Genomic DNA, 26,037 nt, shown 5'->3' with positions numbered 1-26,037 from the left:
AGAGGTTTCACACCTTGCGAGAGAATCAAATTACTCCCAACTACAGTCACAGATGAAGCTGTGTGGCTGTTGAGAGCAGCCGATCAGAAGTAAATAAAGATACAACATGGCAAATTATGCTGGCTCAATAACTACCCTCTATAAAAAGATCCTGAGTGCTCACTCTGCACCTGGTAAAGCTTCTAGTACATTGCTAAAGGATTTACAGCTATCAAGCATATGAGGTGGCAGTAGCTGGATCTGTTTCTCCACCATCCTGAGAAATCATGGCAGTATAGAAGACAGAATGTACATAGCCTATGTGGACAAAGACTTTAAGACTCTAAGAGTTCCGTAAAACAGTCTTCAGGTGATCAGGAATTGCCAACTCCTGCCATTTTTATTTTTATTTTTTTAAATCTTCCTTCTGCAACCATCAACTTCCAACCATACTCTGACCCAGACTTTAGCAGCCTATAGGGATGTACGAAGGCATCTATTTCCATCCTGACCCATGTTGCATGCAAACACTGTTTTTCTTCTGCAGCAGTTCAGCTACCAACAAAAACTGTGCTATTCATCTCACTTTCCACTGTGACAGAACCTTAGAATCATATAATCCTAGAGTTGGAAGGGACTCTACATTCAACCCCCTGCAATGCAGGAATCTCAGCTAAAGCACCCACAACCTTGCATAATTAATTATGTGATTCAGTATGTAATTATTATGTGATTCCATACCATCCATTTCAATGCAAAGGGAACACGACACAAATGGGCGTGTGCAATTAGATAGCATTAGCAGACCGAGGGCATCAATACTGAATAGTGATTGTATTCACTGAACTGATTTCCATTCTGGACATGGAACAAATAAGCAAACACTGGTGATTTCTACACCTGTTTCTGTTGCAATTTCCCCAAGATCTCTCCAGATATTTTGGACTATGCTGCTGTGCTGGCTGAGACTGATGGGAGTTGTAGTCCAGAACTACTGGAGGGCCCAGGTTGGTCCCTCCAACCTGAGTCCCTCCAAACTGAGCCTTGCTAAATTTATTCCTTATTCATTGGCCCTTCGAATTTTTCCTCCAGTCTTTGACTTTGGCTTCTTCTCTCCACCTGCCATCATACAGCCTATGACCCCAAGGGACCTGTGAGTTGTACTCTTAGAATATTATCACAATATGCCTTTCAAGAAAATGTGTTATCGTGTCCAAATGAAAGGACAACGTGGACAAAACTAAGAGGTTTCATAACAAATTATTCACATGGATGAAGAATAATTTATCAGCTTTCTGTCTGATAATTTTCCCCTTCAAAACATCTCTCTAGATATGACAAGGTTATAGTAAAAAAAAAATCTAGACTATTAGAGAAGGTTATTGAAAAAACAAAGGGCTTCTTTCCATGCAAGGTATCATTTAGAAAATATGTCTCCCGCAATTCTCAGTACATTTTCAATCAATATTTCCAAATGCTGGGTTTAATAAAGGACACCAAAGAGATATCTATTTTGCATAGGTAAAACACTTCTTGTGCACATTTCCGCTAAGATTCTGGAGCTCTCAGATTATGTTTTGTAAATAAGTCAGTTTCCTAGCCAGAGATTAAGGTAAATTCTGCTAAGGACTAAAAGTTGACTTACAGCATTAAGAAGGATTAATGTTTAGCTGTGCCGAAGCTGAAGCACTAGGTTAGCATGTTTACGCAGCGCTGTAGATCACAATTAATCCAAAATTAGTATAAAAGATCAACAGCAACTGCTCTTGCATGCCAGCTTGGCTTAGTCCTAAAATCAAGACTTACTTCGGGGGCAATCTGTGTGCAAAGTTGCTGTATGCCTGTCCTAATAGGTTTAAAGCCATGCATTTTAAAAATTGAGCTTCTATGGCATGAAGAAATAAGAATGGAAGCCATCACACTAGATAGTGTCCTTGCTTTACCACTTGCACACACACAATAGCAAGAGAACTGCCTGGTCACAATCGAGGCATCAAAATAAATACAATGTTGTGTGTGTATGTGTGTGTGCCTGTGTGTGTGTGCATGCATGTGGGTAGTTTAACAGCTTTTGTTCATTTTTCTTTTATTTCTTATGTATACATGCTTACTCAGAACAATATCCTACTAACTTCTGGGCTTTTTACACTCAAGTAATGATGCAAGGGGCTGGAACATTTTCCCAACAGTTCTAATAGATTAAGACTTATACATATTAATAATAAATATTAATAACAAATATTAATAGGTTATTATTGTGGTGCTGGTTGCTATTATTATTATTATTATTAATTTGTTACCCACCTTTCACCATATGGTCCCAGGGCAGGATAATACAATGCAGTAAAAGATAATACAATGCAGTAAAACAAATGGAACAACCCCACCCCCAAATACTGTTTTCAAAATTCCTATTTTCAAAATACTAGCACAATCCAACAAGCAATTGTCAATGAGCTCAAAGTTCGCTTACATTTTCAGAAATTGTGTAGGTGCTGTCCAAGCATGTGAGTCATATTCAGTGGAAACTATGCATAATAAATTATTGGGTGACTGTGAGCACTCCTTCCTCCATCTGTCTCCTTCGTAGAAGACTTCCCCCCATGAAACCCACAGCCTGCAAGGGACTACTAGCATAGAAATTAAGCAGGCTGGTGGAAGTAGGATGGAGTCATATGTCCCTTCTCCACCATGGAATTCATGGTCAGCTAGGGCTACCAAGAGAGTAACATATATTGGTAACATATGGAAAATTACTGGAGGAAACGTCAGACAGTTAGATCACATCCACCTCATACTTTAAAGCACTCATACCATTTTAACAGTCATGACTTCCCTCAAAGAATCCTGTGAACTGCAGTTTAAGTGTGTTGCAAATTATGGTTGTATGAGGGGTCTCCTAAAACCTTTCCATGCCCTTAAGGAATTTCAGTTCTCACGATCTTTGGAGGAAACCATTACTGTTAAAATGGTATGAGTTCTTTAAATGTATTCCTAAATGTATGCCCATTAGGACAGCTGCCCGCAGACAGTGGGCATGATGTTGTACAAGTGTACAAAATAAGGTGTGGCTTCTGTGTTAGGAAACGGGGGCGTATTCGTTTGTTTTGTTGTTGTTTTTGTTACGTATTTTGTGTTTTTATCTTGTATTTTTATGCTGTGAACTGCCCTGAGATCTACAAATGAAGGGTGGTATACAAATTTAATTAATTAAATAATAATAATAATACATAGTCTCTTCCCCCGGGGCTCAGAGTTATTTGTCTCTTTACATTGGAGGTCTGTACCTTCTCAGCTGCCATCCATATAGTTGCATATGAGGGGCTGCCTAGAAATCTTCTTCCACAGAAAATCTCCTTGCATGCCTCTTTGGTCTTATTACCTCAGCCAAGTACACACACTGCACTCTTTCAGAAGGCCACAACTTAACCCACTTGGTTGCCTAGGTTACCAGCTGGCCACCACCTGTTGTGCCCTTTAATGTGACATTGCCCATTACACAACCTTTCCACAGAATTTGAAATGCTGGCGTGCCTTCCCACACCTGCCCACAGACATCGAGGGAAGGTGATAGGCCTCATAAAGCCTCGAGTATATTTAAATGAGTTAAGGTAATTATTCATCGGTAATTATATTTTCAGTCCTCAAACAGTCTGTGAATTTTGATGTCATTTCCCTTTCATGAAAGCATGAGAACGCAAGTGCTCTGGATATCAGTCCTCACTCCCTTGTTGCAACAGGGTTCACTGTGTCAGTTACTCAGAAGTAACACAGAATACTGTCAGAAGGGACAGGCGGAAGATGTGATTAAAGGGTGTACAGTGGTACCTCAGGTTACATACGCTTCAGGTTACAGACTCCGCTAATCCAGAAATAGTGCTTCAGGTTAAGAACTTTGCTTCAGGATGAGAACAGAAATCATGCTCCAGCGGCGCGGCGGTAGCAGGAGGCCCCATTAGCTAAAGTGGTGCTTCAGGTTAAGAACAGTTTCAGGTTAAGTACAGACCTCCGGAACGAATTAAGTACTTAACCCAAGGTACCACTGTATTTGAAAGGTACAAATCTTGAGAACTTGTGTCTTAAACATGGAGGGTTTTCCCACCACCATGGCATCATGAGGTGCAGGGTATGATTGCATTTTTTAATGCTGGCAACAGTGTGGATAAAAGGGTGTAATCATGTAGATCCATACTTTGGAGACAGGCATTTGTAACAGCACAATGCTCACATTCACATCATATAGTTAAAGTGCTATGAGACCACTTTAAACAGTCAGGGGTTTTCCCCAAAGAATTCTGGGAGCTGCAGTTTGTTATGGGTGCTGAAAGCTGTTAGGAGTATCCCATTCCTCACACAGAGGTACAATTCTCAGAAAGGTTTTCCTCGTCAATCTCTCTTGACAGGGATCTGCGAGGGGGAATGGAATCTCCTTACAGCTCTCGGAAGCTTTAACAAACCACAGCGCCCAGAATTCTTTGGGGGAAATGATGGGTGTTTAAAGTGGTATCATAGCGCTTTAAACGTATGATGTGAGTTTGGCCAAGGTGCCGGGATTCATGGTTTTTGCATTACATTTAATAGGGGAAAGTATGAGATGATGTTCAAGCATGGATATTGGAGGACTGTGTTTAAAAACCAAGGGGACCCTTTGCACTACTGCATCCTTAAGCAAAGAGAGCATCAGCAAGCTGCTCATCAGCAAAAGCTGTAGTCTCATCAGCAGGCTAAGCATGTCTCTCTAACAGTTGGTGAAGAGTAGTTCCATCAGCAGTTCAGCCAGCAGGAGTCTCAAAGTAAAAGGAAAAGCACAGCTTTCCTTTTCCACTAGCCTCTGTCAGCAGCTGCTTCTTGTATCCCAAGACCGGCATACAAATCCTTGAAGGAAGATGGATTAACTAGGTACTTGCCGAAATGAAGACCTATAGTTCCATCAGCAAGCTCAGATTTTAGTATGTTTGGTTAAGGCCATCTCATATCCTTCAGTATCTTTGTCCTCAATAGTGCAATGCCATTTCTGACATATGAAATGGCTTCCAGGACCACACTAAATATTTTATTTTAATGGGAATTGTGCAAATAAACTCTTCTTACTTTTTAATATTATGCTTCGTTTTCCCTCAAAAAAAAAACCTGACTTTTTTCAGTTGGTGTTTAGTGTCCCCTTTGAAACATTAATTCATTTTTGTCAGTTACGCTCAGTGGTGGAGTAACTTGCTTTGCATTTAATCTGCAGATAGCGCTGGAAAAGATCTTCTTCCTGCAACTCTAGAGAGCCTGTTAGTATAGACAATATTGACCTAGATGGTCCAGTGGTCTGATTCAGCATATGACAGCTTCCTAGATTCCTAAACTGCATCAGAGTGCTCATCAGGAAAGCCTACCTTAATATCCCTCCCCAGCCCTTTGGGTAGTGTTGCTAGTTGTGACAATGATAGAAATCCAACAGCCAGTTCGACCAAATGCCACTGCAACATCCCCAGTCCTTTGGCTTCTCTCCCTTGGCTTGATGCTCCATCCCAGGGTATGCATGGAACAAAATTGCCATAGCTCCATGATTGATGAACATAATTCCTTAAAGATCTAATTCCTTAGAGATCTAATTTGATTCAATGTATTTCCATTCAAGTGAATCCCAAAGCAGTTTACAAGCAAAAGGCAAGAACAGCAACAATAGACATAACAATAGAGCATCACAGCTATAGCACAAGCGATCCCAGTAGGTACACTGTATTTACTGTATTATTTTACAGCTTGTAGGAAACTGCTCTGAAATTACTTTGATGTGATAAAGTCTACACACACTTTAGAAACACATTCCTCCACTGTTTGTTTCTGAAAGGGAACTAAACACTTGTACTGCTGCCTCTGTCTACAAGACACTTAGCTGCTTTTTGGTGCTATGAGTTTTATTATGTGTTGATTAGTGTATCCTTTTAGTAACTATCTTGTTAGGCTGGCAATTCTTCCGTCAGCATGGTAATTTAGATTGAGCTAATTCCATGCCCTCTGGCAATCTTGTCTCAGCAGCTCTGGCCAGGCTGTGCAATCATTTGAAGCGGACACTCTGAGCAACATATTTTTAGGTACAGGCTTTTGACTGATTAACATTCTACGGCCTTTGAAATGTTTTTGTGGGAGCGGGGTTATTGGTTTGTTTTGTTTTATTAGGTATTTTGTGTTCTCAACTTGTATTTCTATACACACTGAGGTCCACTTCTGAGGGTCTTCTGGTAGTTCCCTCACTGCAGGAAGTTACGTTACAGGGAACCAGGCAGAAGGCCTTCTCAGCAGTGGTACCCTCCCTGTGAAACACCCTCCCATCAGATGTCAGAGAGATAAAGAATTACACAACGGAAGGGAAGTTTTTAATGTCTGACTCCCCCCCCCCCCCCTGGAAGCATGCCTGGAGAAACCCAGCCAGATGGGTGGGGTATAAACAATAAAATTATCATCATCATCATCGGTATACAAATATAAGAAATAAATAAATAAATAAATAAAGTACATTTGAGACTTAAGAAGGATGCTCTGTGCAGGCCCGCATTTGTGTCCCACCTGCTCTAAATGATCTCTTCCACCAGGTGTGCCCAACCTGTAGCCCTCAACAAGTGCTTGGACTACAGCTCCCACCATTCTTAACCATTGGCCATGATGGTTGGCGCTTATGGAGGATGGAGTCCAGCAACAGCTAAGAGCCACAGGATAGCCAATCTTATTTTATACAAATAGGTAGTGAGTCAAGTATTAGCAAACAAATGCCTCCTCAGATTCTACCCCAGCCCACAATGGACCTCAACTGAGACATGAAGCAAGGCTTAGTAGGGTCGATGACAGGCAGAAGAGCATTCATCAAAGCCAGGAATCAAAGGATTCGGCTTCAGAACTTACTTTCTGTTCCAGGGCCTCAGCCAAAACAGCCTGGACCTGGACTTGCCTGGAACGATGTGGAGTCTTACCAGACGGAAATATTTCTTGAATCTTCTAATGATCAAGGTGTCTCCCCTGCCAGGTAAGTATTCCTTTCCCAAATCTTCTAGTCGTCTAGCAAAAGGACCAGAATATCCAAGCATATCTAGGAAGCTAAAAGAAATATACACAGTTAAATGGGAAGCACTATTAGAACAAGCTATTATCTCCCAGATGACAACTTGAGGTCTGTCACCACAGCATTATCTTTACATTTCAATATAATAAAACAATGTGGCATTCTGATCTCGCCCCTGCAAAGTTGTCTATAAGCTGAGTTTCAATTAATGCTGGAGGACATGTGATGAAGTTGGTGGGCATGCTCTTTCATCCAAGATTTCCAGATGCAAATTTGTCAAAAATAAAATATAACACAGGATGTGTGGGGTGTTTATCATCTCTCAACAACCACAACCAACCCCATAACATCTGGCATTTACCAGTTTCCAGATCACAAAGTATGACTTCTAGGTTAGGTTTTAACTCTAGCACCTCACACCATTTCTTTTTGTAACATTTATGCTGAAGACAAGGTCTGTCCCATTGTCCCTTTTTATAAGAGAGACTACTGTTATGCCACTAAATGACACAATCTCTGACAAACTAAAAACTTAACTTACGCCATCATTTATATACAAAACTGGAGCAGTAAAGCTAAGCCCTAGAACATGCTAAAGGTGGCTGTAAAATGCCTTTTCCCCAACCCTGTGTAATTAACTATATCTCACCCTTCAAAAAATGTTGATGGTGGGTTTACAATGCATAAAAACTAAAGGCAATTAATATACAGCAATATAAATGGTCAAAAATTTAAACAGAAGAGTGCATCAAGAACTGCATTTCAGTAGGAAATAAAAATGTTAAAAGGCTTAGGGGCAGTGGCGTAGTGTGGGGGGTGCAGGGGGGGCCGGCCGCACTGGGCGCAACATCTGAGGGTTAGGGTTAGGGGGCGCAAATCCACAGGTTAGGGGGTGCAAATTACTTGCCTTGCCCCAGTTGCTGACAACCCAAGCTACACCACTGCTTGGGGTGAAATGTTTTTCAAACAGAGTAGGTGCCAGAGGAAACTCTGGGGAGCCACCACTGAGAAGACCCTCCTGCATGTCGTCACATCCTTGCAACAAATGACAGGGACATCTGCAGGAGGTCCTCCAAATATCTGTACCTTTACATGTAAGGATATATGTGGGTTCAGAGTGATTGACTCTGAATGAGGGACTGCGCCGTCAATCTCTCACTTCTTCTTTTTAGAAATAAAGCCCTGACCTATTAGAAATAGAGAAGATAACTGCAATCGAAAATGACCATATTTCTAATGCAAAGTTGCCTAGGAGTAAGTCTTACTACAACTTACTTCAGAGTAGACAAGTGCCATGTGTTGCATTCATCTTTTCTGGAATCATCACATCTTGGTGGGTTTGTAATGAGATATTTAGTCTCTTCCTCATTCCCTGCCCCAACAAAACTAAAAAGCAGATTTTCCCAGTTGCGGGTAAATGTTATAACTAGTGCATTAATTCAAGACCTTTTCCCTGATGTCCTTATCAGCTTAAAAAGGAATGAAAGGAAGCAGGTACTAAAACAAGGAGACATTGTGTCTTGAATGAACACTGCTAAGTGGATTTCTTTTTTACACAAAGCAGAAAAACATCTTCTTAGTTGTCATGAGCAGCACATCCAAACCAGCCTTAATTACATACAGGTGATGGGAATTTGTCTAATGTTTTATGGTGAATCGTTGATGAGGCCTGCAGAAGGGAAATTTGTAGAAATAAAATCACCTTGACAGTAAAGCGCTAGGGTCAAAAAGCAAAGTAGAGTCTGTGTTCTCAGCTTTAATAAAAACAGTATGATCTGTCATCAACGCAGCATTTTTACACACTTGGACAATGCACTTTGGGAACTCCTGCTGGGTTTCATTTGATTTTCACTGAGGCCAACAAAGCATTGCTTATTGCTGGTAATTCATTATGACAGCAGAAAAGCTATAAAAATACACATGAGTCCCTTGTAAATAAACAGAATGCCCTGTGATATTTTTTCTATAAATACAAAAGATAACATGAACATCAAATCAAGAGAATGTGGCATCCTTTTGGGGGGGGGGATCATAGACTTAAAAAGAAAATATTTCTGTTCACAAAGAAACAAGGGGTTTTGTTTGTGTACATGAACTTCTTTTAAATCTTTTTTTTACCATTATTATAGAAGAAAGTTACAAAAAGAGAGAGCTGTAGCTAGAATTATTTGAATGTTTAGGAAACCTATATAGAAGAGACATTGATCATGCCATCCCATATGTCTACTCAGAAGAAAATGAATTATTCCCCAATAAATGAGTGCAGGATTGCAGCTTGAGATCCAAAGATAAAATGTAAGTCAATGATGATCAATACGATGCCCTCCAGATGTTGCTGGATTCAAGCACCCATCAGCCCCAGTCAGCCAAGGATGATGGGAGTTATAGTCCATCAACATCTGGAGGGCATCTCAGTGGCTACCTGTGGTGTAACTAATAACTAAAATCATATATTAAGATTGCAATCCTAACACATTTACTAGGGACTTACTTTTAAATAAATAGGGATAGGGTTGTGATGCTCAGATGGAATCCTAAACATATTTACTTGGAAGTAATCTCCATTGAACACAGTCAAACTTACTTTAAAGCACACGTTGTCAACCTGTCCGGGAGGGGGCATAACAAGTAGACATGTTCTTAACTTCTGGATATATTAAGTTAGCCATCTCCCTGATGCAATAAAATCATCAAAGTGATATGCAAGTCAATTCCCATATTTCATTAAGGGTTACTATGAATAAACAAAAAGACAATGTGAGGAGGATTCTAGGGTTTGATAGGTTGTAGTGAGCCCCTATCACCACCACCCCTTTTATTGTTGACCTGACTGACTGCACACACCCCATTTTAATTATCTTTATTGAAGTTTTCAGCAGAAAATTAATTAAACTCAATAAGAACAAACAACAAATAAATACAAACCACAATCCAACCACTCAGTAATCAGTCTGTATCATTCGGTAGATTTGCCTCACAAAATATTCAGTTCAACAGAGGCCATGGAAATTAAAGATCTAACAAAAACTGAAGAGAAATTAAAAGGAGGACATTGTATGTATTTTCAGCAAAAGAGCATAGCAGAAGATCTATTCCGTACCTGTAAGTACAAGGAAATACGTTTATAGTCCTGTTTTCTAGAAAAGAGGAGCAGTTCCCTGGCAAATCAACTTGGGCATAATCAAGTTACCTCGTTCCTCAGACATCTATTATTTAGGGGTTTGGGATTTCATGCTGCTCCCATTTGTCTATCCAGCTGTGCAGGAGGGCCACTGTTACAATGCCCCCCTCCCACACATAGCACATCAGTGCTCCAGGACTGTGTTTTTGTAGGCACATCCTGCACTGGCTGCCCCAGAGATCTTGGTTCTTAGAAGTTACAATCTAGAATTAGCTAAATTAGGAGCAACCTCCAACAGGCCCAGCCCTACTATTAGGCAGAGGGAGCAGGTGACTAGGGGACAAGAAGCTGTTCCCTCTAAGTCCCCCTGGCCAATCCTCCTGAGCTTTCCCCAGCTGTTCCCCTGAGCCAGATGTGGGGAACCTTGTTCATCCAGAGTGCCAAATTCTCTTGTGCGCAACCTTATGGGGGCTGTGCATCAGTGGTGGATGGGGCCAGAGACAAAAGTGGGTGGTCATTACAAAGCAACATGCATATCCAAAGTGCCTGTAACTGGTATACATGTATAGTCAATGCAGGTTTCAGGTTTTTCATGGCTGGTCAAAGGAAAGAAGGAAAACCTCTGCCGTATTTTTGTTGTTGTTCAGAATAAAGGACGATCTCACATACAAGACGGCCATGGACAATAAAGGTGAACTCTACCATCATGGGAATAACCCTGGGACCTATAAATCGCTTTTGCTTTGCTTTGCTTTTTAAGGAAAATGTTCCCTCAATAAATCACCATCCAAATAGGGACAATTGCTTTTCTTTCCATTCTTCAGAAAGGGGGGGGGGATGATCATGCTTTTTAGCTGTCAGAACACACCAGCCAAGTAATTCATAAGGTGTTACATTTACACACATAAAATGAAATGAAAAACAGCTCAGGAGAGCGACCTCTGGCTTTGCCGAAAGCTGCAGCAAGTGTACTGGAGGGCAAGGTAAGCTCCATCTTACTAGCCAAATAAATTCAAAACAGAAGTCAAGAGAATACCAAATTCTGTGGCATGTGAGCATGTCAGTGGAAACAACACCCACTAAGATCAACAGGAATTATTGCCAGGAGATGTTTTGAAGACACATGCAGCCACCATCTTAAAAGGGATGGGTCTTGTCAGTGCCTGAATGGGCAACTCTCTGAAACTTTGCGCATAGGTTCAATGTGGAGAAAATATTGGACATAAATGTAATATTTGTAAAAAATACACACACACACAATTACCCACCCCATCCTCGCCCATCCAATGCATGAGCTTATTAGATGCCATTTTAGTCCTGCAAAATTGATGACAAGATCCCCCTTCCCACATCATTCTGGCCAGCAGGAGCAGACATGGCTGCAGATGTACAGAGAACCTATGAGAATCAATGGCAGTTACTCCTGTGTAAATATGTAGAAGACTGGACCGTCATTGTTTCCAATTTGTGCTGAAAATAAAATATTATATTCTTAAAATATTATAATTTTATAATAATATAATAAAAATGCATATATTTCAATTTCCTTCTCATATCTGGTGTAAACATGGCAATGCTTTTCTTAAAATTTGGAAACAATAAAAAAGCCTTAAAAAGAAAAGCATAAGCCTCATTTCTCTCAATGGAGCTCAGCCCTGAGTATAAATATGCCTACTGTTGCACAGTTAATGGCTCAAAGATGCCCAGCAGATCTCCATATCTGTAAACATATGTTGAATGAGAGTCAAGCATCAAAACATAAGGATTCCGATTTGTAAAAGCCGTATTGGTATTATATCACTTGATGTACATGTGTGACTTCTTAAGTGGTGTGTGTCAAACAATCCTATGCTGACACACACAGAGGAAGTGGATTTTCCACAGAGGAGACACTCTGCTGCAACTCTTCCAAAGCAGCTATCTTAAAAGTTTACTTTCACATGGGTTTTCACTTTTTGACCTGCTCTTGACCTGGGTAATACTGGCAGACCTGTGAGTTTAAGAAGGCCTGGGATCTATTAAAAGAGTAGTAGCTTGACTTTTACTGAGTAGCATGCTGATGGTTTAAAGTAAATGTTATGGTTTGTCACAGGAACCAATTTGGTTACCGTTTGTTCTTCCTGCCCCTGCCTGCTGATATTTTCTCAAGTGTTTTTCATTCTTTAAATTCTACAAAGAAATCTGCATGCTGTTATTTTAAACTTCTGCATCTCTCTGTTGAGCGGTTCAGTTCTAAACACAAGGCGGTGCACCCAAAGTTTAATCAAAAGTGCTGTTTGGCAGAACTTGAACCCAAAGAGAGCTAACTTTGAGGTCATCTCTTTCTGAACACCCGACAGATCTTGCAAAGGTCTGGCTCAACCTAATTTCTGAAATCCTAAACTGTCTACAAATCATGGGATGCGTCTGCCTGCAAGGCACTCACACTGACAACGATGGTCAATGCAAAATGCTTCATGGCGATTACAAGTAGATTAGATTCATTAGTTCTCCAGTCTCATGCTTCAGGCCTTTTTGTCTTTAGATGTCTTTACAAGTGACACGCAAATACATGTATTTTATTTTTATTTTTATTGCATCCTTAATACAAATGGAATACATACAACAATTGGAAGCCACAGAAGCCCCATCGGACATTTGGATTCCAAAGAACATTCGCAAACCGGAACACTCACTTCTGGGTTTACAGTGTTCGGGAGTAAAAATGTCCGATCCCTGGACAATTGTACAAGTGAGTCCTGGTGTAGAGAGGAAGCAAATGGGTAATGGTGATAGTAGCAAAGAGGTGAGCCCACTCAGATATGAGGTCTCCCTGAGGGCACATTTCCCAGGGGTCCCCAAACCTGAAGCTGGCATTGATCACTTATCTATATAAATTCCTCTGAAAAGGTGTCATATCAAAGGGAGAGCACCTGTCAATAATTTTCTATGGGTGCTCAGAAACTGGGAGGAGAAACCTTTTGTCAAAGATCATATGGGCAGAACTCTGTGGCATTCAGGAACTAATCCCATGGTTTCAACATTTGGATCTGTGAAGATAAGAAATCATATGGGAGAGAAAGTATATTTTTGTGTATCTTCATGAGAAACAGCAAACATATCACCATGTTTGTGGTGTCATGTTTACACTACTTGTCTAGCAGATAGAGGCCAGGACAGGAATCAGTACATAAATTCCAGAAACAGGGCTTCATTCTCAGCATTCCATTAGTCCATGGAACAGAAAATCGTTAAGATTTTAGCAGTTGTTTTTCTGGTTGTAACATAATTCAGGTAATATGGTGCAAGCTTGCATGCGTAGGCATGGAGGAGAAATTTGATTTTGTACATATTTAAATCTGAACGATCAAATTCACACTTTTTTGGGGGGGAAATATGCCAATTGAAACACAGCTATTCTTTGAAAGTTGCACTTATACAAAAGTGTGATGCACTTTTCCACCCAAACAATGTTTATAAAAATAAATATATTACGGAAAAGTGTGCATAAAAATGAAGATACTGGTGAAAAATGACATACAAAAATCCATTAGATATGGGAAAATTTGTTTGCAAAAATATGTACATTAGTCAAAACTACATATAAAAATGAGAGAAAATAGTACTAATATGCTGAAGAATTTTCATGAGGATTAAAAACATTTTTGTTTTATTTTTTGTAGATTACTGCAAAATGTGGAGAACTGAATTTAAGACTGAAAAAATCAGAAATTGAGAGAACAAAAAATGGCAGATCCTTCCATTCCTACACATGTGTATTGAGGGGTCTCATAGCTGGTGTAATATACATCTATTTTCAGGATTTTTTTAAATGGAATAGGGTTGCCTGTTCCTCTTGCCATCCTTGTAAGCTTCAGAACCACATCTGACTGTCCACTGAATATTGGGTGAGATGATACCTTAATCTGATCCTGCATGATGCTGTTGTTGTTTATTAAATTTGTATAGTGCTCTTCATCCATAGACCTCAGGGTGGTTCACTGCATAAAAATACAAAATGAAAACATAAAATATATAATAAAACAAGAACAAAAAATCCACAAAAATCAATAGCCACCCTCCCCCCACCTCCCACAAACACATTTAAATGGATGTTATGATGTCATGATATGAGTTTGGTGACCAGGAACTGTGAACATCTGAGTACAAGTACCCAATTTGATAAATATTTTTATTTATGATCAGCAACTCTTCAGAAATGTTACTAGTCTGTAAAACATGGATTTTGGTTATTATATATTAATAACTTTTAGTCATTATAATCATTGACAGAGAGTTAACGGTGCATAAGCAAGTGTTTTCCTAGCCTATCATCTTTCTGATAGATTTCAGTCTTATGGATCATTTGTCAAATATACTGACTCACAAAAGCATTCTAAGGGCTGATTCATACAGCCAAGAGGCAATATGGTAATTGTATTAAATCCAGATCATGTGGTGTCTGCTCTGCAGAGGAAACAAGTTGTGTGTGGTCGCACACTGTGTGGTACCTCCAGTTTTCACCAGATGATCAAAAAACCTTGCCTCTTGTCGATGTCATCTGGGGGAAAAGGAGAGGGCCCTACATAGCATTTGGCTACAAATAAATGTATTCCTGCACACAGCAACTTCTAACATTAAATTGGCTGCCATGTATTTACTTGTTCACCTAAAATGACTCTTCGTTATGAATCCCTAGGCAGAATTTGTACTAGCTAGTATGCCAGTAACACCATAGCCGATATTCTCAAGACCATGCTCAAAGTGGAATGGAATCCCATTCCAGTTCCTTTCAGGCGGACCTAAAATGCATCCCAGCTATTTTGAATGGATGTGATTTGAAATGAAACTATTCTACTTACCACCACCACCAAGCATTGCCCAAGACCATTTTTAATCATGGAAATGTCACAGCTAACTTGCGTTTTCTTTTTGGTGGCGTTTGGGATGTTGAAAATGCTCTTCTAAAAATGCTGGCATGTTTGCAGTTTTTCAGATCCTGGAAACTGGTTAAAAAGTGCATTGAACCAGGGTGTCCTCCCATTGGCAGTCTGGACTCTGGACATGCATCTGAGCAACATTAACATCTGGAAAACATATAACAAAAATCAGCATGGTCTGACCTCGTTGTGTAAAAATTGCACTTACAGTATTTTCAGGGAATGTAACATCAGTTCCAGTGGTGGCATCAGAGCAGGACATTCAGACAGATGCCCACCAGCCTTCTTAGCAGAATGAGCAATAATGTCCCCAAATGCAGACAAGTTAGTTTAAAACAAGTAACACACACACACCCTCCATTTTCTAGAGTCTCATTGAAAATGCTACATTTGCTACTATCTACTGCAGACAGATCAGAGTCGTCGATTTAGAATACAGAGAAACTCAACTATCTGATGTATTAGATATGTTTTATTTCATTACAACTGAAATGACTATAATTAAAGAGCCACAAGAAAGGTTAATTGGTACAAATCAGTGGTCATTTTTGTAAATGAAAAATCTAGGAAAACAAGGAATGGTTTCTGCGTGTCTTTCAGCCAATGCAAAAAGAAATCAATTTCCTGCTATAATAAATCAGGGGTTATTGAGTATAATGCATACTCCTGGGCATTCTTCTGCTTTGTGTTCATCTGTTTCCACTGGCCATGTAGGACCAGACTTTGCAGTTCACATCCTGGCTGACAAACAAATAAGAAATATAATGCAACAACTAAGATGTCCCCAGTTTACTGCCTGCTGTGCTGATAGGGCTTTGGACTGGCTATTTTATTGAGACGTAGGAAGAACTGACTCATCTCAGTATCATTACTTCACATGCATAAAGGTTGGGTGGGCAGTATGCCTGATGCAAGAGGAAAGGGATAAGCAATGAACAGGCTAAAAATAATTCTTCGCAGCCCAATACATAATTCACTTGAGTGTAAGTACTAGGACTTAATCCAATTTATTTCTTACTGAATTCCATAAACCCTGCAGCCCGATCCTATGAGCTGGTATCCTTAGAAGGCAGCCTGTAAGATCCAGCTTAAATAATATTTATTATTCACTGCCTACTCCTTTAGTTCACTGGAATCAAGGGTTGCAGAACTGTGTCAGTCGTAATTGCTAGTGAAGGAGGGAACTCCAGAGAATGGTTAGGAAAACCAAGGTCCCGCCTTTGTCACTGAACGCCCAGATAGCCTCAATGCCTAGAAGCGCCTTTTACCAGCTGTGACTCGTACGACAGCTTCAACTGTTCCTAGACAGGGAGAGCTTGACCGCAGTAGCTTAGGCACCGGTGACTTTAAGGCTGGATTACTGCAATGTGTGGGGCATCCTTTCTGTGTTACTTAGAAACTGCAGTTAGGGCAGAATCTTGAAGCACGGTTGCTGACAGGAGTGAAACCCTGTCAACAAATAACACCTCTGTTCAGAGATCTGCACTGCTTTGTGTTTTGTTGCTGGGCTGAGTTCAGGGTGGTACATTTGGTATATAATGTACTTAATGACCTGGGACCAGTTTGCTTGTAGGATCACATTACCACGTATGTCCCCATTTGGCCACCTTGATCTTTGGAACCAGCACAAATACCACATAATACTCATTTCACAGTTCTAAGCTATTGATCTACACTTTGGAACTCCCTGCCTAGTGACTACAGGCAAGCGTCCTTGCTGTGCTCTCTTCAGTGGCTATACCAATTTGTTGTTGTTGTTTAGGCAAGCCTATACAGACATGTAGCCGTTGATGCGTTTTAATCTCTCTTACTTATTGATGGTTTTAATATTTCTTTGAAGTTTTACCACAGTCAAGTGGGATATAGATTTTGTTCAAAAAAAGACAAATAAATATTTGCATTATGGTATTTTGTTTTTGTCAATCCCTTCGGGACTTTTTGTCATGGAAAGTGACTCATGCATTCCATAGAGTTAACCTAATCTAATATTTATTTATTTCTATGGATGAAACAATACCCTGCCTTTCTTTTCTTTTCTTTTTTGATGTATCAGGGTAGATTGCAGAATGTTCAAATTTAAAAAAATTAAAATAGTAGCCTAAAATACAACAGTGCACAACAAGAATAAACACGCAGAATCAAATCAATTCAGAGTCAACTATAAAAGTGTTGTTGTTGTTTAAAAGTCTGGGCAAATTGGACAACGGAGAGGGGAGTTGAACAGAAAGCAACTGAGGCAGCAGATGTGCTTCTCTGGGGAGAGCATTCCACATGTGGGTCTCCGCCACAGGGTCCCCTAGCATTTGCCACCTGTCATACCACATCTGGCAGGAGCACCTGGGGAAAAGCCTCCAAAAATGGCCTTAGTGTACAGGCAGACTGATGTGTGTCAATAACAGTGTGCACCATCTGATGCAGGTAACAACAGGAGATCAAAGCAGCTACTTTAAAGATGAGAAAAATTCATTATGTGTTGCTAGCAGACTGCCCCAATCTCAAATGACTCATTTTTCTTTTTGTGAAAGTCTGATGCTTAATTCAGAATACACACACACACACACACACACACACACACACTTGTTAAATCTGGCCTGTGCTCCCAGAAGACCATTTGAATTTTTCCTCTAAATCTTCTTAAATGTTCCCATGCATTCAGACATACTGAACCGCGCCTCGAAAATGAGAGGAAGGGTCGTGGTCTTTGGTTTCTGCTCTGCCCCAAGGATATTTACAATTATTATGAGATCAGTCGCTCACCTTGCGCAACCTCTGGGAGTAAAACTGTTTATCTATTTATACAATTTCTTGATTGCAGCTGAGTCAAAGGGGTCACTAAATTGAGACACAGTAAACACACACAAGAAAAACCTCACACCGCCTTTTCTCTTGGTTAAGACTTTCTGGATTCACTATATAACATAGCAGAGAACATAGAGGTAATATTGACCACGGTCCCTGGCATTTAGCTAACTTGCTTAAAAAACAGGAAAATCTCAACCCGCTGAGGGTGAGTGTCATCAGCTGATATTTGGCTCCTCCTTCTCTTCCTCAAATATCATATGTTAGCAGCCATTTCACCCAGCTGCAACAGAAGGATGCCTGGTTTGCATCTCACAACAGGCCAAACCATGGCTCCAGGAGAGGAGATAGCCCAGCTTTTGCTCCTCCTCAGTAATTTTGCTGCTGTGCCAGGCTCAGCAGAACCATAGATTGGCTTCACATGTCGTTTGAACTCAGGGTCATGGTTTAGCTCTCCTGGATAAACCATGAACTATAAACCATAGGACCAACCTTGGTTACCACATCATGGTTAGCTTGAGCTCAAACAATGGTTCAGTTTTGCACGGTACAGCAGCAAAATTTGGGGGGAGGTGCATACCTGCTATACCCTCCAAGAGCTTTCATGCTTGTATATTTGTTCAAATTTACCGAGAGCACAATGAACTTCATATGCATATGAATAATAATTATTGGGTTGTATCCCACTAACTCACATTCAGAGCAGAACCATTGAAATAAATGAATTTTAGTTAGTTTGGACAGTTGATTGCAGTGGCTCTACTCTGAGTGTGGCTTAGTGGGGATACAAAGCATATTTTTTAAAAAAACTATTTAATTATTCCTGCATAGCAGAGGGTTGGACTAGATGAACATTGGGGGTTTTTTCCAATTCTACAATTCTATGACTTTAAAAAAAATATCCAAGTCCTCATTTTCTAAAATGGCATTGCATTTGAAGCTTTCAGGTTTAAAACATTCAAGGATGCTTTTGCCATCCTGCGACTCTAGCGCTACGCAAATCAATAACATTACATCGCAAGACCAAATCACAAGATGCTCTCTCACCTGCCTTGAAGAGGAGAATGAAAATGAATCATTGCAGATGTATTCTTCCATCTCTATAACATTGCTACAAGAGAGCCTTCCAGCCTACTTACAGCCGGGGGAATTGTCGTACCGGTGGAAGCGAGAGCAAAATATGCAAGAGATCAGATGTTGCAAGGTCAAGCTCCAGTGTGGGAGTTGGACTTCCTCTTCCCAGTCCTGAGAGACACTGAGCATTGCTAAGGTATCTGGTGAATCTCTAGGGATACAGTTCAGGCCTTGTCACTACAAATCACCCTCTGCCAAGCAATTTGTGCAAGCAGCATAGAACAGCTGTTAAACAAAGGAGTCCCGGGCTATCCCTCCGGCTGAAGGCACGGCAGTTGCTACTGGGAAGAAGATCCTGGGAGATGAAAGCAAAGCAGGCATGCCAAAGTTGAGAGGGTAGGCAGACGCTCTTTCAACTTCCCATTCAGTTATGCATTAAAGAAGTGTCAAGATCAAGAAGGCACGTTTGTGAGCAAGGGCATGGATCCAAGTGTAGTCCCATTCTGTTTATTACCAAGTGGGTCTATAAAGCTTCTTCGTTGTGCCCTTGGCTGGAAATCACACGTTTATATGAAATTGTGTTTTCTTTTAAAACTTGCAAGCCACTTTCATTTGGATCTAGGGAGCACGTAAGGAGAAAATTGCTCCCAGGGTTAGAACTGCTCGGGAACAGATGTGGGTCTGCTGGGAAACTGAAGGGTCTCCCTCTCTCGTACCACTAGAATTCGGGACCATCCAATGAAGCTGGGTGCTGGAAGATCCTGGACAGACAAAACAAAATACTTCTTCACACAGCACACAGTAAAGCTATGGAACTCACTGCGTGATGTCCACCAACTTGGATGGCTTTAAAAGAGGATTAGGCGAATTCGTGGAGGAGACCATTATCAATGACTACTAGGCATGACGACCATAGGAGACAACTCCCAGGGGCCGAGGTCACTATGCCCCCCCAATAAAATATTTGAGGGTGCTGCCTCCTCCCAAAGTTTATGGGCATTGCCATTCGAATGGTGTGTGAGCGTTGCATCTTGTGATCCATTATGCAGGGTAAAGCTCACCTACTCCCCCCCAATATTTTATTCAAGTTGGCGCCCCTGATTATGGCTATGTTCTATCTCCACTTCAGAGGCATTATGTCTCTGAACACTGGGAATCGTATGAGGGCAGAGTGGTGTTGTGCTTAGTTTCTGCTTGCAGGCTTCCCATGGGCATTGGGTTGGCCGCTGTGACAAAAGCGTGCTAGATTAGATGGGCATTTGGCCTGATCCAGCCCGACTCTTCTTATGCCCTTATGAAAATTGCATTGGGTGTGAAAAATTGCCATTCCAACCAACACAACTGAAGCAATTTCCCCTCTCTCTGGTGGCTGCTCTGTACACTAGGCATGAGGAAGGTTTTTAGCCTGAGGGCTCCATTTCTTCATGGGGGTGCATGTCCACAGTCGGTGGGGCCATGCCTGTGACCCTTACCTTTGTACAATAAGCTGTGGAAAAGGCATAGGTTTCTATACACTCATCCCTAGAAATAGAGAGGCAGTGTGAGCCACTGTAGTGTAGAGGTCAGAGTGTCAGACTTAGGTCTGGAGGACCAGGGTTCAAATCCACATGCAGCTATTGTTGTTGTTGTTGTTGTTGTTGTTGTTGTTGTTGTTGTTGTTGTTGTTATTCTTCTTCACTGAAATTATATACTGTCCTATACCCGACAGTTCACATAAAAAGATCACAGTATATAAAATTGAAATAAAAGCAATAACCCAATACAGTGGTACGTCGGGTTACAGACGCTTCAGGTTACATACGCTTCAGATTACAGACTCCGCTCACGCAGAAATAGTACCTCGGGTTAAGAACGTTGCTTCAGGATGAGAACAAAAATCGTGCAGTGGCGGTGTGGAAGCAGAGGGAGGCCCCATTAACTAAAGTGGTCTTCAGGTTAAGAACAGTTTCAGGTTAAGAACAGACCTCCAGAACAAATTAAGTTCTTAACCCGAGTGTAATACCCCCCCCCCAAAAAGAGCCACATTTTAAAAGGTTATGGGATGTTGATCAGGTCAACCAAAGGCCTGGTTAAAAAGGAATGTTTTTACGTGGCGCCTAAAGGTATATAATGAAGGCACCAGGCAAACTTCCCTGGGGAGAGCATTCCATAGATGGGGAGCCACTGCAGAAAAGGCTTGTTCTCGCTTTGCCACTCTCTGGACCTCTCAAGGAGGCGGCACACGAAGGAGGGCCTCAGTAGATGATCTCACTGGGTGACCTAGGGACAGTCACTGCTTCTCAACCTAATCTACCTTACAGGATTGTTGTGGGGATTAAATGAGATGAGGAAGAATTCATGTGAACCACCTTTAGATCATTGGAGAAAAGATGAGATATAAAAGCAATAAATAAATAAATGATAAAATAAATCCACTGCTTTGCCACTACTCAATGTACGTCTAGTCTCTGGTTCCCAGAATAAGCACTTTTAGCTTCATTATGACTAAAACCAGACAAATGTTTTCTCCTTATTGTTTTTATTGAAATCTAATAAGCTTTGCAGTGTCAGACCTGAAAATAATTCTACATGGGGCGGTGGGGAGGGGGGCAGCTCTTTCAATAGACAGCAATGATAAGTGTTGGGGGTTTGGAAATTTTGTTCATTTCTGCTATATGTACTGCTGCATACAGTTTTATCCTAATCTAATTAGCTCTGTACCTTGGGGCATTGCAGCAGTTTGGGGAGAAAAGGTAGAAGGAAATGAAAGGGCAATAGAGCAATTTTCCTCCAAAGGGGAAAAAAGGTTAAGAGTGTCTGATACAGAAAAGAACAAACAAATTAATTTAAGCTGTCTACAACTTTAATGTCCTTATGTTAAAAGTAAATATCATCTGCTTTGATGAAAAAAATAAAAACCAGCAGATATAACGGCATAATCTATACATATAAAATTGCCATGGCTGTATTTTCTATTTATGATTTCAACAGCGAAATCTACAAACCACTATAGCTACTATAAAAGCTGTTCTAAATTCCTTCCCCACAGTGGGGTTTTATGCAACAAATGTGCCTTTATTTCTAATTTATTTTGCACAGAATTTACCCGATAGCATTTTTTATTGGGAATCATAGCATTTTCTGAGTGCTTGAAATATGCAGTTTTTTATACTTTATACTATACTTTTATACTCAATGCAACCTTTTGAACAGGTGTGGGGAACCTCTGGCCATCCAGATATTGTTAGACTACAACTCCCATCACCCCTCATTGTTGGCTGTGCTGGCTGAGCCTGATGTGAGTTGGAATCCAACAATATCTGAACAGTTTTTCCACCCCTCTGCACAATCCGTTTAGTGCTATTGTGAAAGCTGCGTGGACTGTGATTGCACAAGTGCTATGGTCCTTTGTTTGGTTTTATTTATGGTGCTAGCAACCAGTGATGCATCAGAGACATCCTATATCCTATGAGCTAACACATTCTGTGACTGTGGATCCTTGTGTACTCAAAACAATGCCATCTAGGCGTAAGAGGGAAGTATCAGCAAGCTCAGGGAAACCAGGTTTGCAGAAATACAAAAACTCCTTAGAAAAAAAGTTGTGGGGAGGTGAGATCAAAAGCTTCCCTCTAAGCATGTTTAGTGGCCACAGAAAGCTGAGCATCTGTTGTGGGGGTGAGGGAATGGAATGGAATATCCTGGGAATGGGTGTGGCTGTCTGGAAAACTGAAAGGGAGCAGTTCACACCACAACTTTATTAGAGGCTGCCTTGTTTCACTATTCAAGTGGTAGGGGCCAGAAATCTTGCCCTGAACTTCATTGATCAAACCCATTCATTCAGTCGATGCTAAAGCACAACATAAGAAAGATCTCTGGGACTCAACACTGCATTCACTTGAACCATATTCCAGCAGCCACTCCAAATATCAAATACTGGGCATCAAATATACCAAACATTCACATCTCTATTCTAAAACACATTTATGCAGAGATATATCCAATTGATTTTTTTGATTACATTCAATTAGAATGGCTGCAGCTACAACCTAAGGACACATCATATTAGGGTGCTCACATGTTACATTCAGTGAGTATATACTATACTCATACAGTCATTCATATTTAACATTCAACAAGTGTACTGGCTGTTTACCTGTGCACATAACAGCTGAGCTGTGCAAATTAACAAGTGTACACTCTTTCACACAAACAATTTTTTTCTGCAAGCAGTTTCCCCTAATAAAATGCATTCTGAAACAGGCTTTGCTGTATTTTTGTACTTTTTCTGCTGCAGAACTACATTACAAAATTCAGAGAACTGCCTATTTCAAAAGAGAGCTGTGTTTCGATTTGTGTACTGAACCAATTATATCCCCTTTCCCTTTCCGTACCCATGGATGTAAGCAAATGTATCAACTTATAATGGCTGCTTTGTATATTGTGTGCACAGGGGTATTCATGGTTAAGGAACTATGGCAGATAAGAGTAATAGAAAAAGAAGTAGGGGCACTGGCAAGGAGAAAGCAAAGAGGCAGACATTTGGGACTGATAAGAAAGGCTGTGTGGGATGCAGCCAATAGCTGGCCTATGAAATAATACAACCTAACAGAAATGTACCCTGCTCCATTAATGCTATGGATTACAGTGTATACAGTGCTGCCATTCCATTTGTGCAAGCAGACTTCTGCTTGCACAAAGAAATTTCCCTCTTGTCTCCCCTGCAGCCCCCAACCCCACACACAGTGCAAAACTGCTCCAGAGGGATGGGGAATCCTCTGGATTTTGAAGTGGGGGACTCAGGGAAAGTGGGGGGAGTCCCATTACTCAAGTGAAAACACCTTTCACACAGCATTGGATACAACCCAAAACTTAGAATGTAGAAAACCAAGGTGGCCCAATACAAATCTGGCCAGGTACTGAGTTGGTGGCGTTTCACTTCCACAAATCCTAGGTTGATTGACAGCAGTTGGTGATTGTGGTTCATCTTTATTTAATTTATAAGTGGGAATATTTCCAAAAGGGACGTGTGATTTCAGCTGTTAGAAGTTCATGCATAGATACTGTCCATTAATCCACCGAAAGCACACTGGCTACAGTTACATTACAGTAGCTCAACCTCCCTCTGAAAAACACTGACCTGAATTTAAATATAGCTCAATTTAGCACAGAAAAGTTATATTACTTTTTTATTATTTAAGGGAAGGAAGGAAGGAAGGAAGGAAGGAAGGAAGGAAGGAAGGAAGGAAGGAAGGAAGGAAGGAAGGAAGGAAGGAAGGAAGGGTGCTGTCTCTTTATAAACCTTCTCAAATCTTTTTACGGAACCTGAAATTCTTGGTTTATGTGGGAAAATGAATAGATTTAATGAGTATATTCCCATTATATTATGACATGTGATCCCCCCCCTCTCTTTTTCTCCCCCACCCACCCTCTCTCTTTCTCTCCCATAAATACTTGTCAGGTTTATGATTTTCAACTCATTGGCTAGGAATTGTGTTGCATGAGCTCAGATTGTGGGTGCTCATACCAAGTTTAATTTCACTCACAAGTAGAGTTGACAAAAGATCACAGCCACTAAGCCCTGGAATTACCCTAGATATTGCCCTCTGTGCTCTGCAAATGAAATCCTACAGAAGACCCTTTGGAAAAAAAGAACATGATGGTTAACACTCAGAAATCCATTTTGCACAGGGCAGCGTTTGTACACAGACAAGCACTGAATGACAGCCCAGGCTGCCAGTTCCTGGATGAGAAAAGTCAGGTGCTTAGAATTTCTCTCTCTCTCTCTCTCTCTCTCTCTCTCTCTCTCTCTCTCTCTCTCTCTCCCCCCCCCCCTCTCTTACACACACAACACACAACACACACACACAGTGGCCTGACCCTCCCTTTCCTCTCCATCTCCCCCTCACCCTCCCCACCACCCCATGCCCTTGATTGACTACCAGGTCAGATAAGAAATTAAGACCAGTGAAATCAGACCCAGACTGCACCTGTCCCCAATGCAGCCAGAAGAGAACTGAAATAAAGCACTTATGAAACTGCTGTGATCATAACCTTCAAAACATTGAACTCTCCCCAGCTGTCTTGCTTTCCCAAACCCAGATTGGAAATTTCTACAATGGGGGCTGTGGCACTGTGAGGCCGGGCAGGCAATCTATTTCCAACAGAATGTTGTCATTTTGGGGGAAAGGTGAAGCATCTCGGCAAGCGGGAGGTCCCCGTTTTAGCAACAAAAGCTGCTGAAAATAAGCCATGACTTCACTGGTTTGGCCCGCGGAACCTGACGCAGTGGCTTTCCAAGGTCAATCTGCAGTGTGGATCGCTTTTTAGTAGCAAAACAGCAGCAAATGCATAAAAAGGAATGAAAGCTTGCAAATGTGACTCAGGCTTCCTTTTCTTTATGCTCGAGACGTATACCGTCTGCTAAGTCCTTGTTTTTCGTAACAGGGCTTAAAGGGAGTCAGGGCTCAGCTCCAAAACGTGTGCGCTAAGCCCTGTTAAGCCCTAGAATGTGTTTTAAGGGGAGCAGCTCAAGGCGTCACAATGACAAGGGCATTTCTGAGGAAGCACAGAGTGCATGTTCAGTGCTACTGGCCTGCAATTCATCCCCACATATCTGAGACAGGAAGCAGGACTTCCAGGTCACAGGGCAGAGCTGTGAGTCAGATTTAAAATCTGATCCGAGTGTGTATGTGTGCATATGTTGAATGTTCTTTTTTTAAAAAAATAATTTTTATTGAATGGTTTTATGTTACAAAAAACAATATAGCCATACTACCACTAAATATAATTAAGAAATAAAAATTACATACATCAATACTTAGTTTGTTATTTGTTATTTACCGTCTTATTTCCTCCCAAACATTGCATACAACAACACACATATGTGCAGACACCCAACACATATGTTGAATGTTCAATGCCTCTCCATGTCAGACAGGCATCATAGGATTCCATTTGGATTCTGCAGGCACAAGGACATGCACTGAGCTGCTGCTAGAATTCTTCTTCACTCCCTTAACTGTGGTAATGTGGAAATGTGAGGAGATGCCATGGAAGCCACTCCGTCCTGTTTTATGTAACTTTTACCACTTTGTGGCTTTTTGCATGCGTGCATGTGATAT

At 41.0% G+C, this 26,037-nt stretch overlaps 1 protein-coding gene across 1 annotated transcript; it reads left to right on the top strand.

The window, feature by feature from the left end:
* Window positions 1-106: 106 nt before the first annotated feature.
* Window positions 107-11,078, top strand: LOC309377259 (uncharacterized protein; the record flags this gene model as incomplete). Its single annotated transcript, XM_081924248.1, has 5 exons — window positions 107-173; window positions 3,494-3,590; window positions 6,004-6,062; window positions 6,880-6,988; window positions 10,793-11,078. 5 exons carry the CDS (start codon window positions 107-109, stop codon window positions 10,902-10,904), a joined length of 444 nt encoding a protein of 147 aa, XP_081780374.1. The 3' UTR covers window positions 10,905-11,078.
* Window positions 11,079-26,037: the final 14,959 nt, after the last annotated feature.

Source organism: Podarcis melisellensis, assembly GCF_964234715.1.
Source record: "Podarcis melisellensis genome assembly, chromosome: 9".
Lineage (NCBI taxonomy): Eukaryota > Metazoa > Chordata > Lepidosauria > Squamata > Lacertidae > Podarcis > Podarcis melisellensis.
The sequence above is the reverse complement of the archived record's forward strand: the minus strand, read 5'-3'. Positions and strand labels throughout refer to the sequence as shown.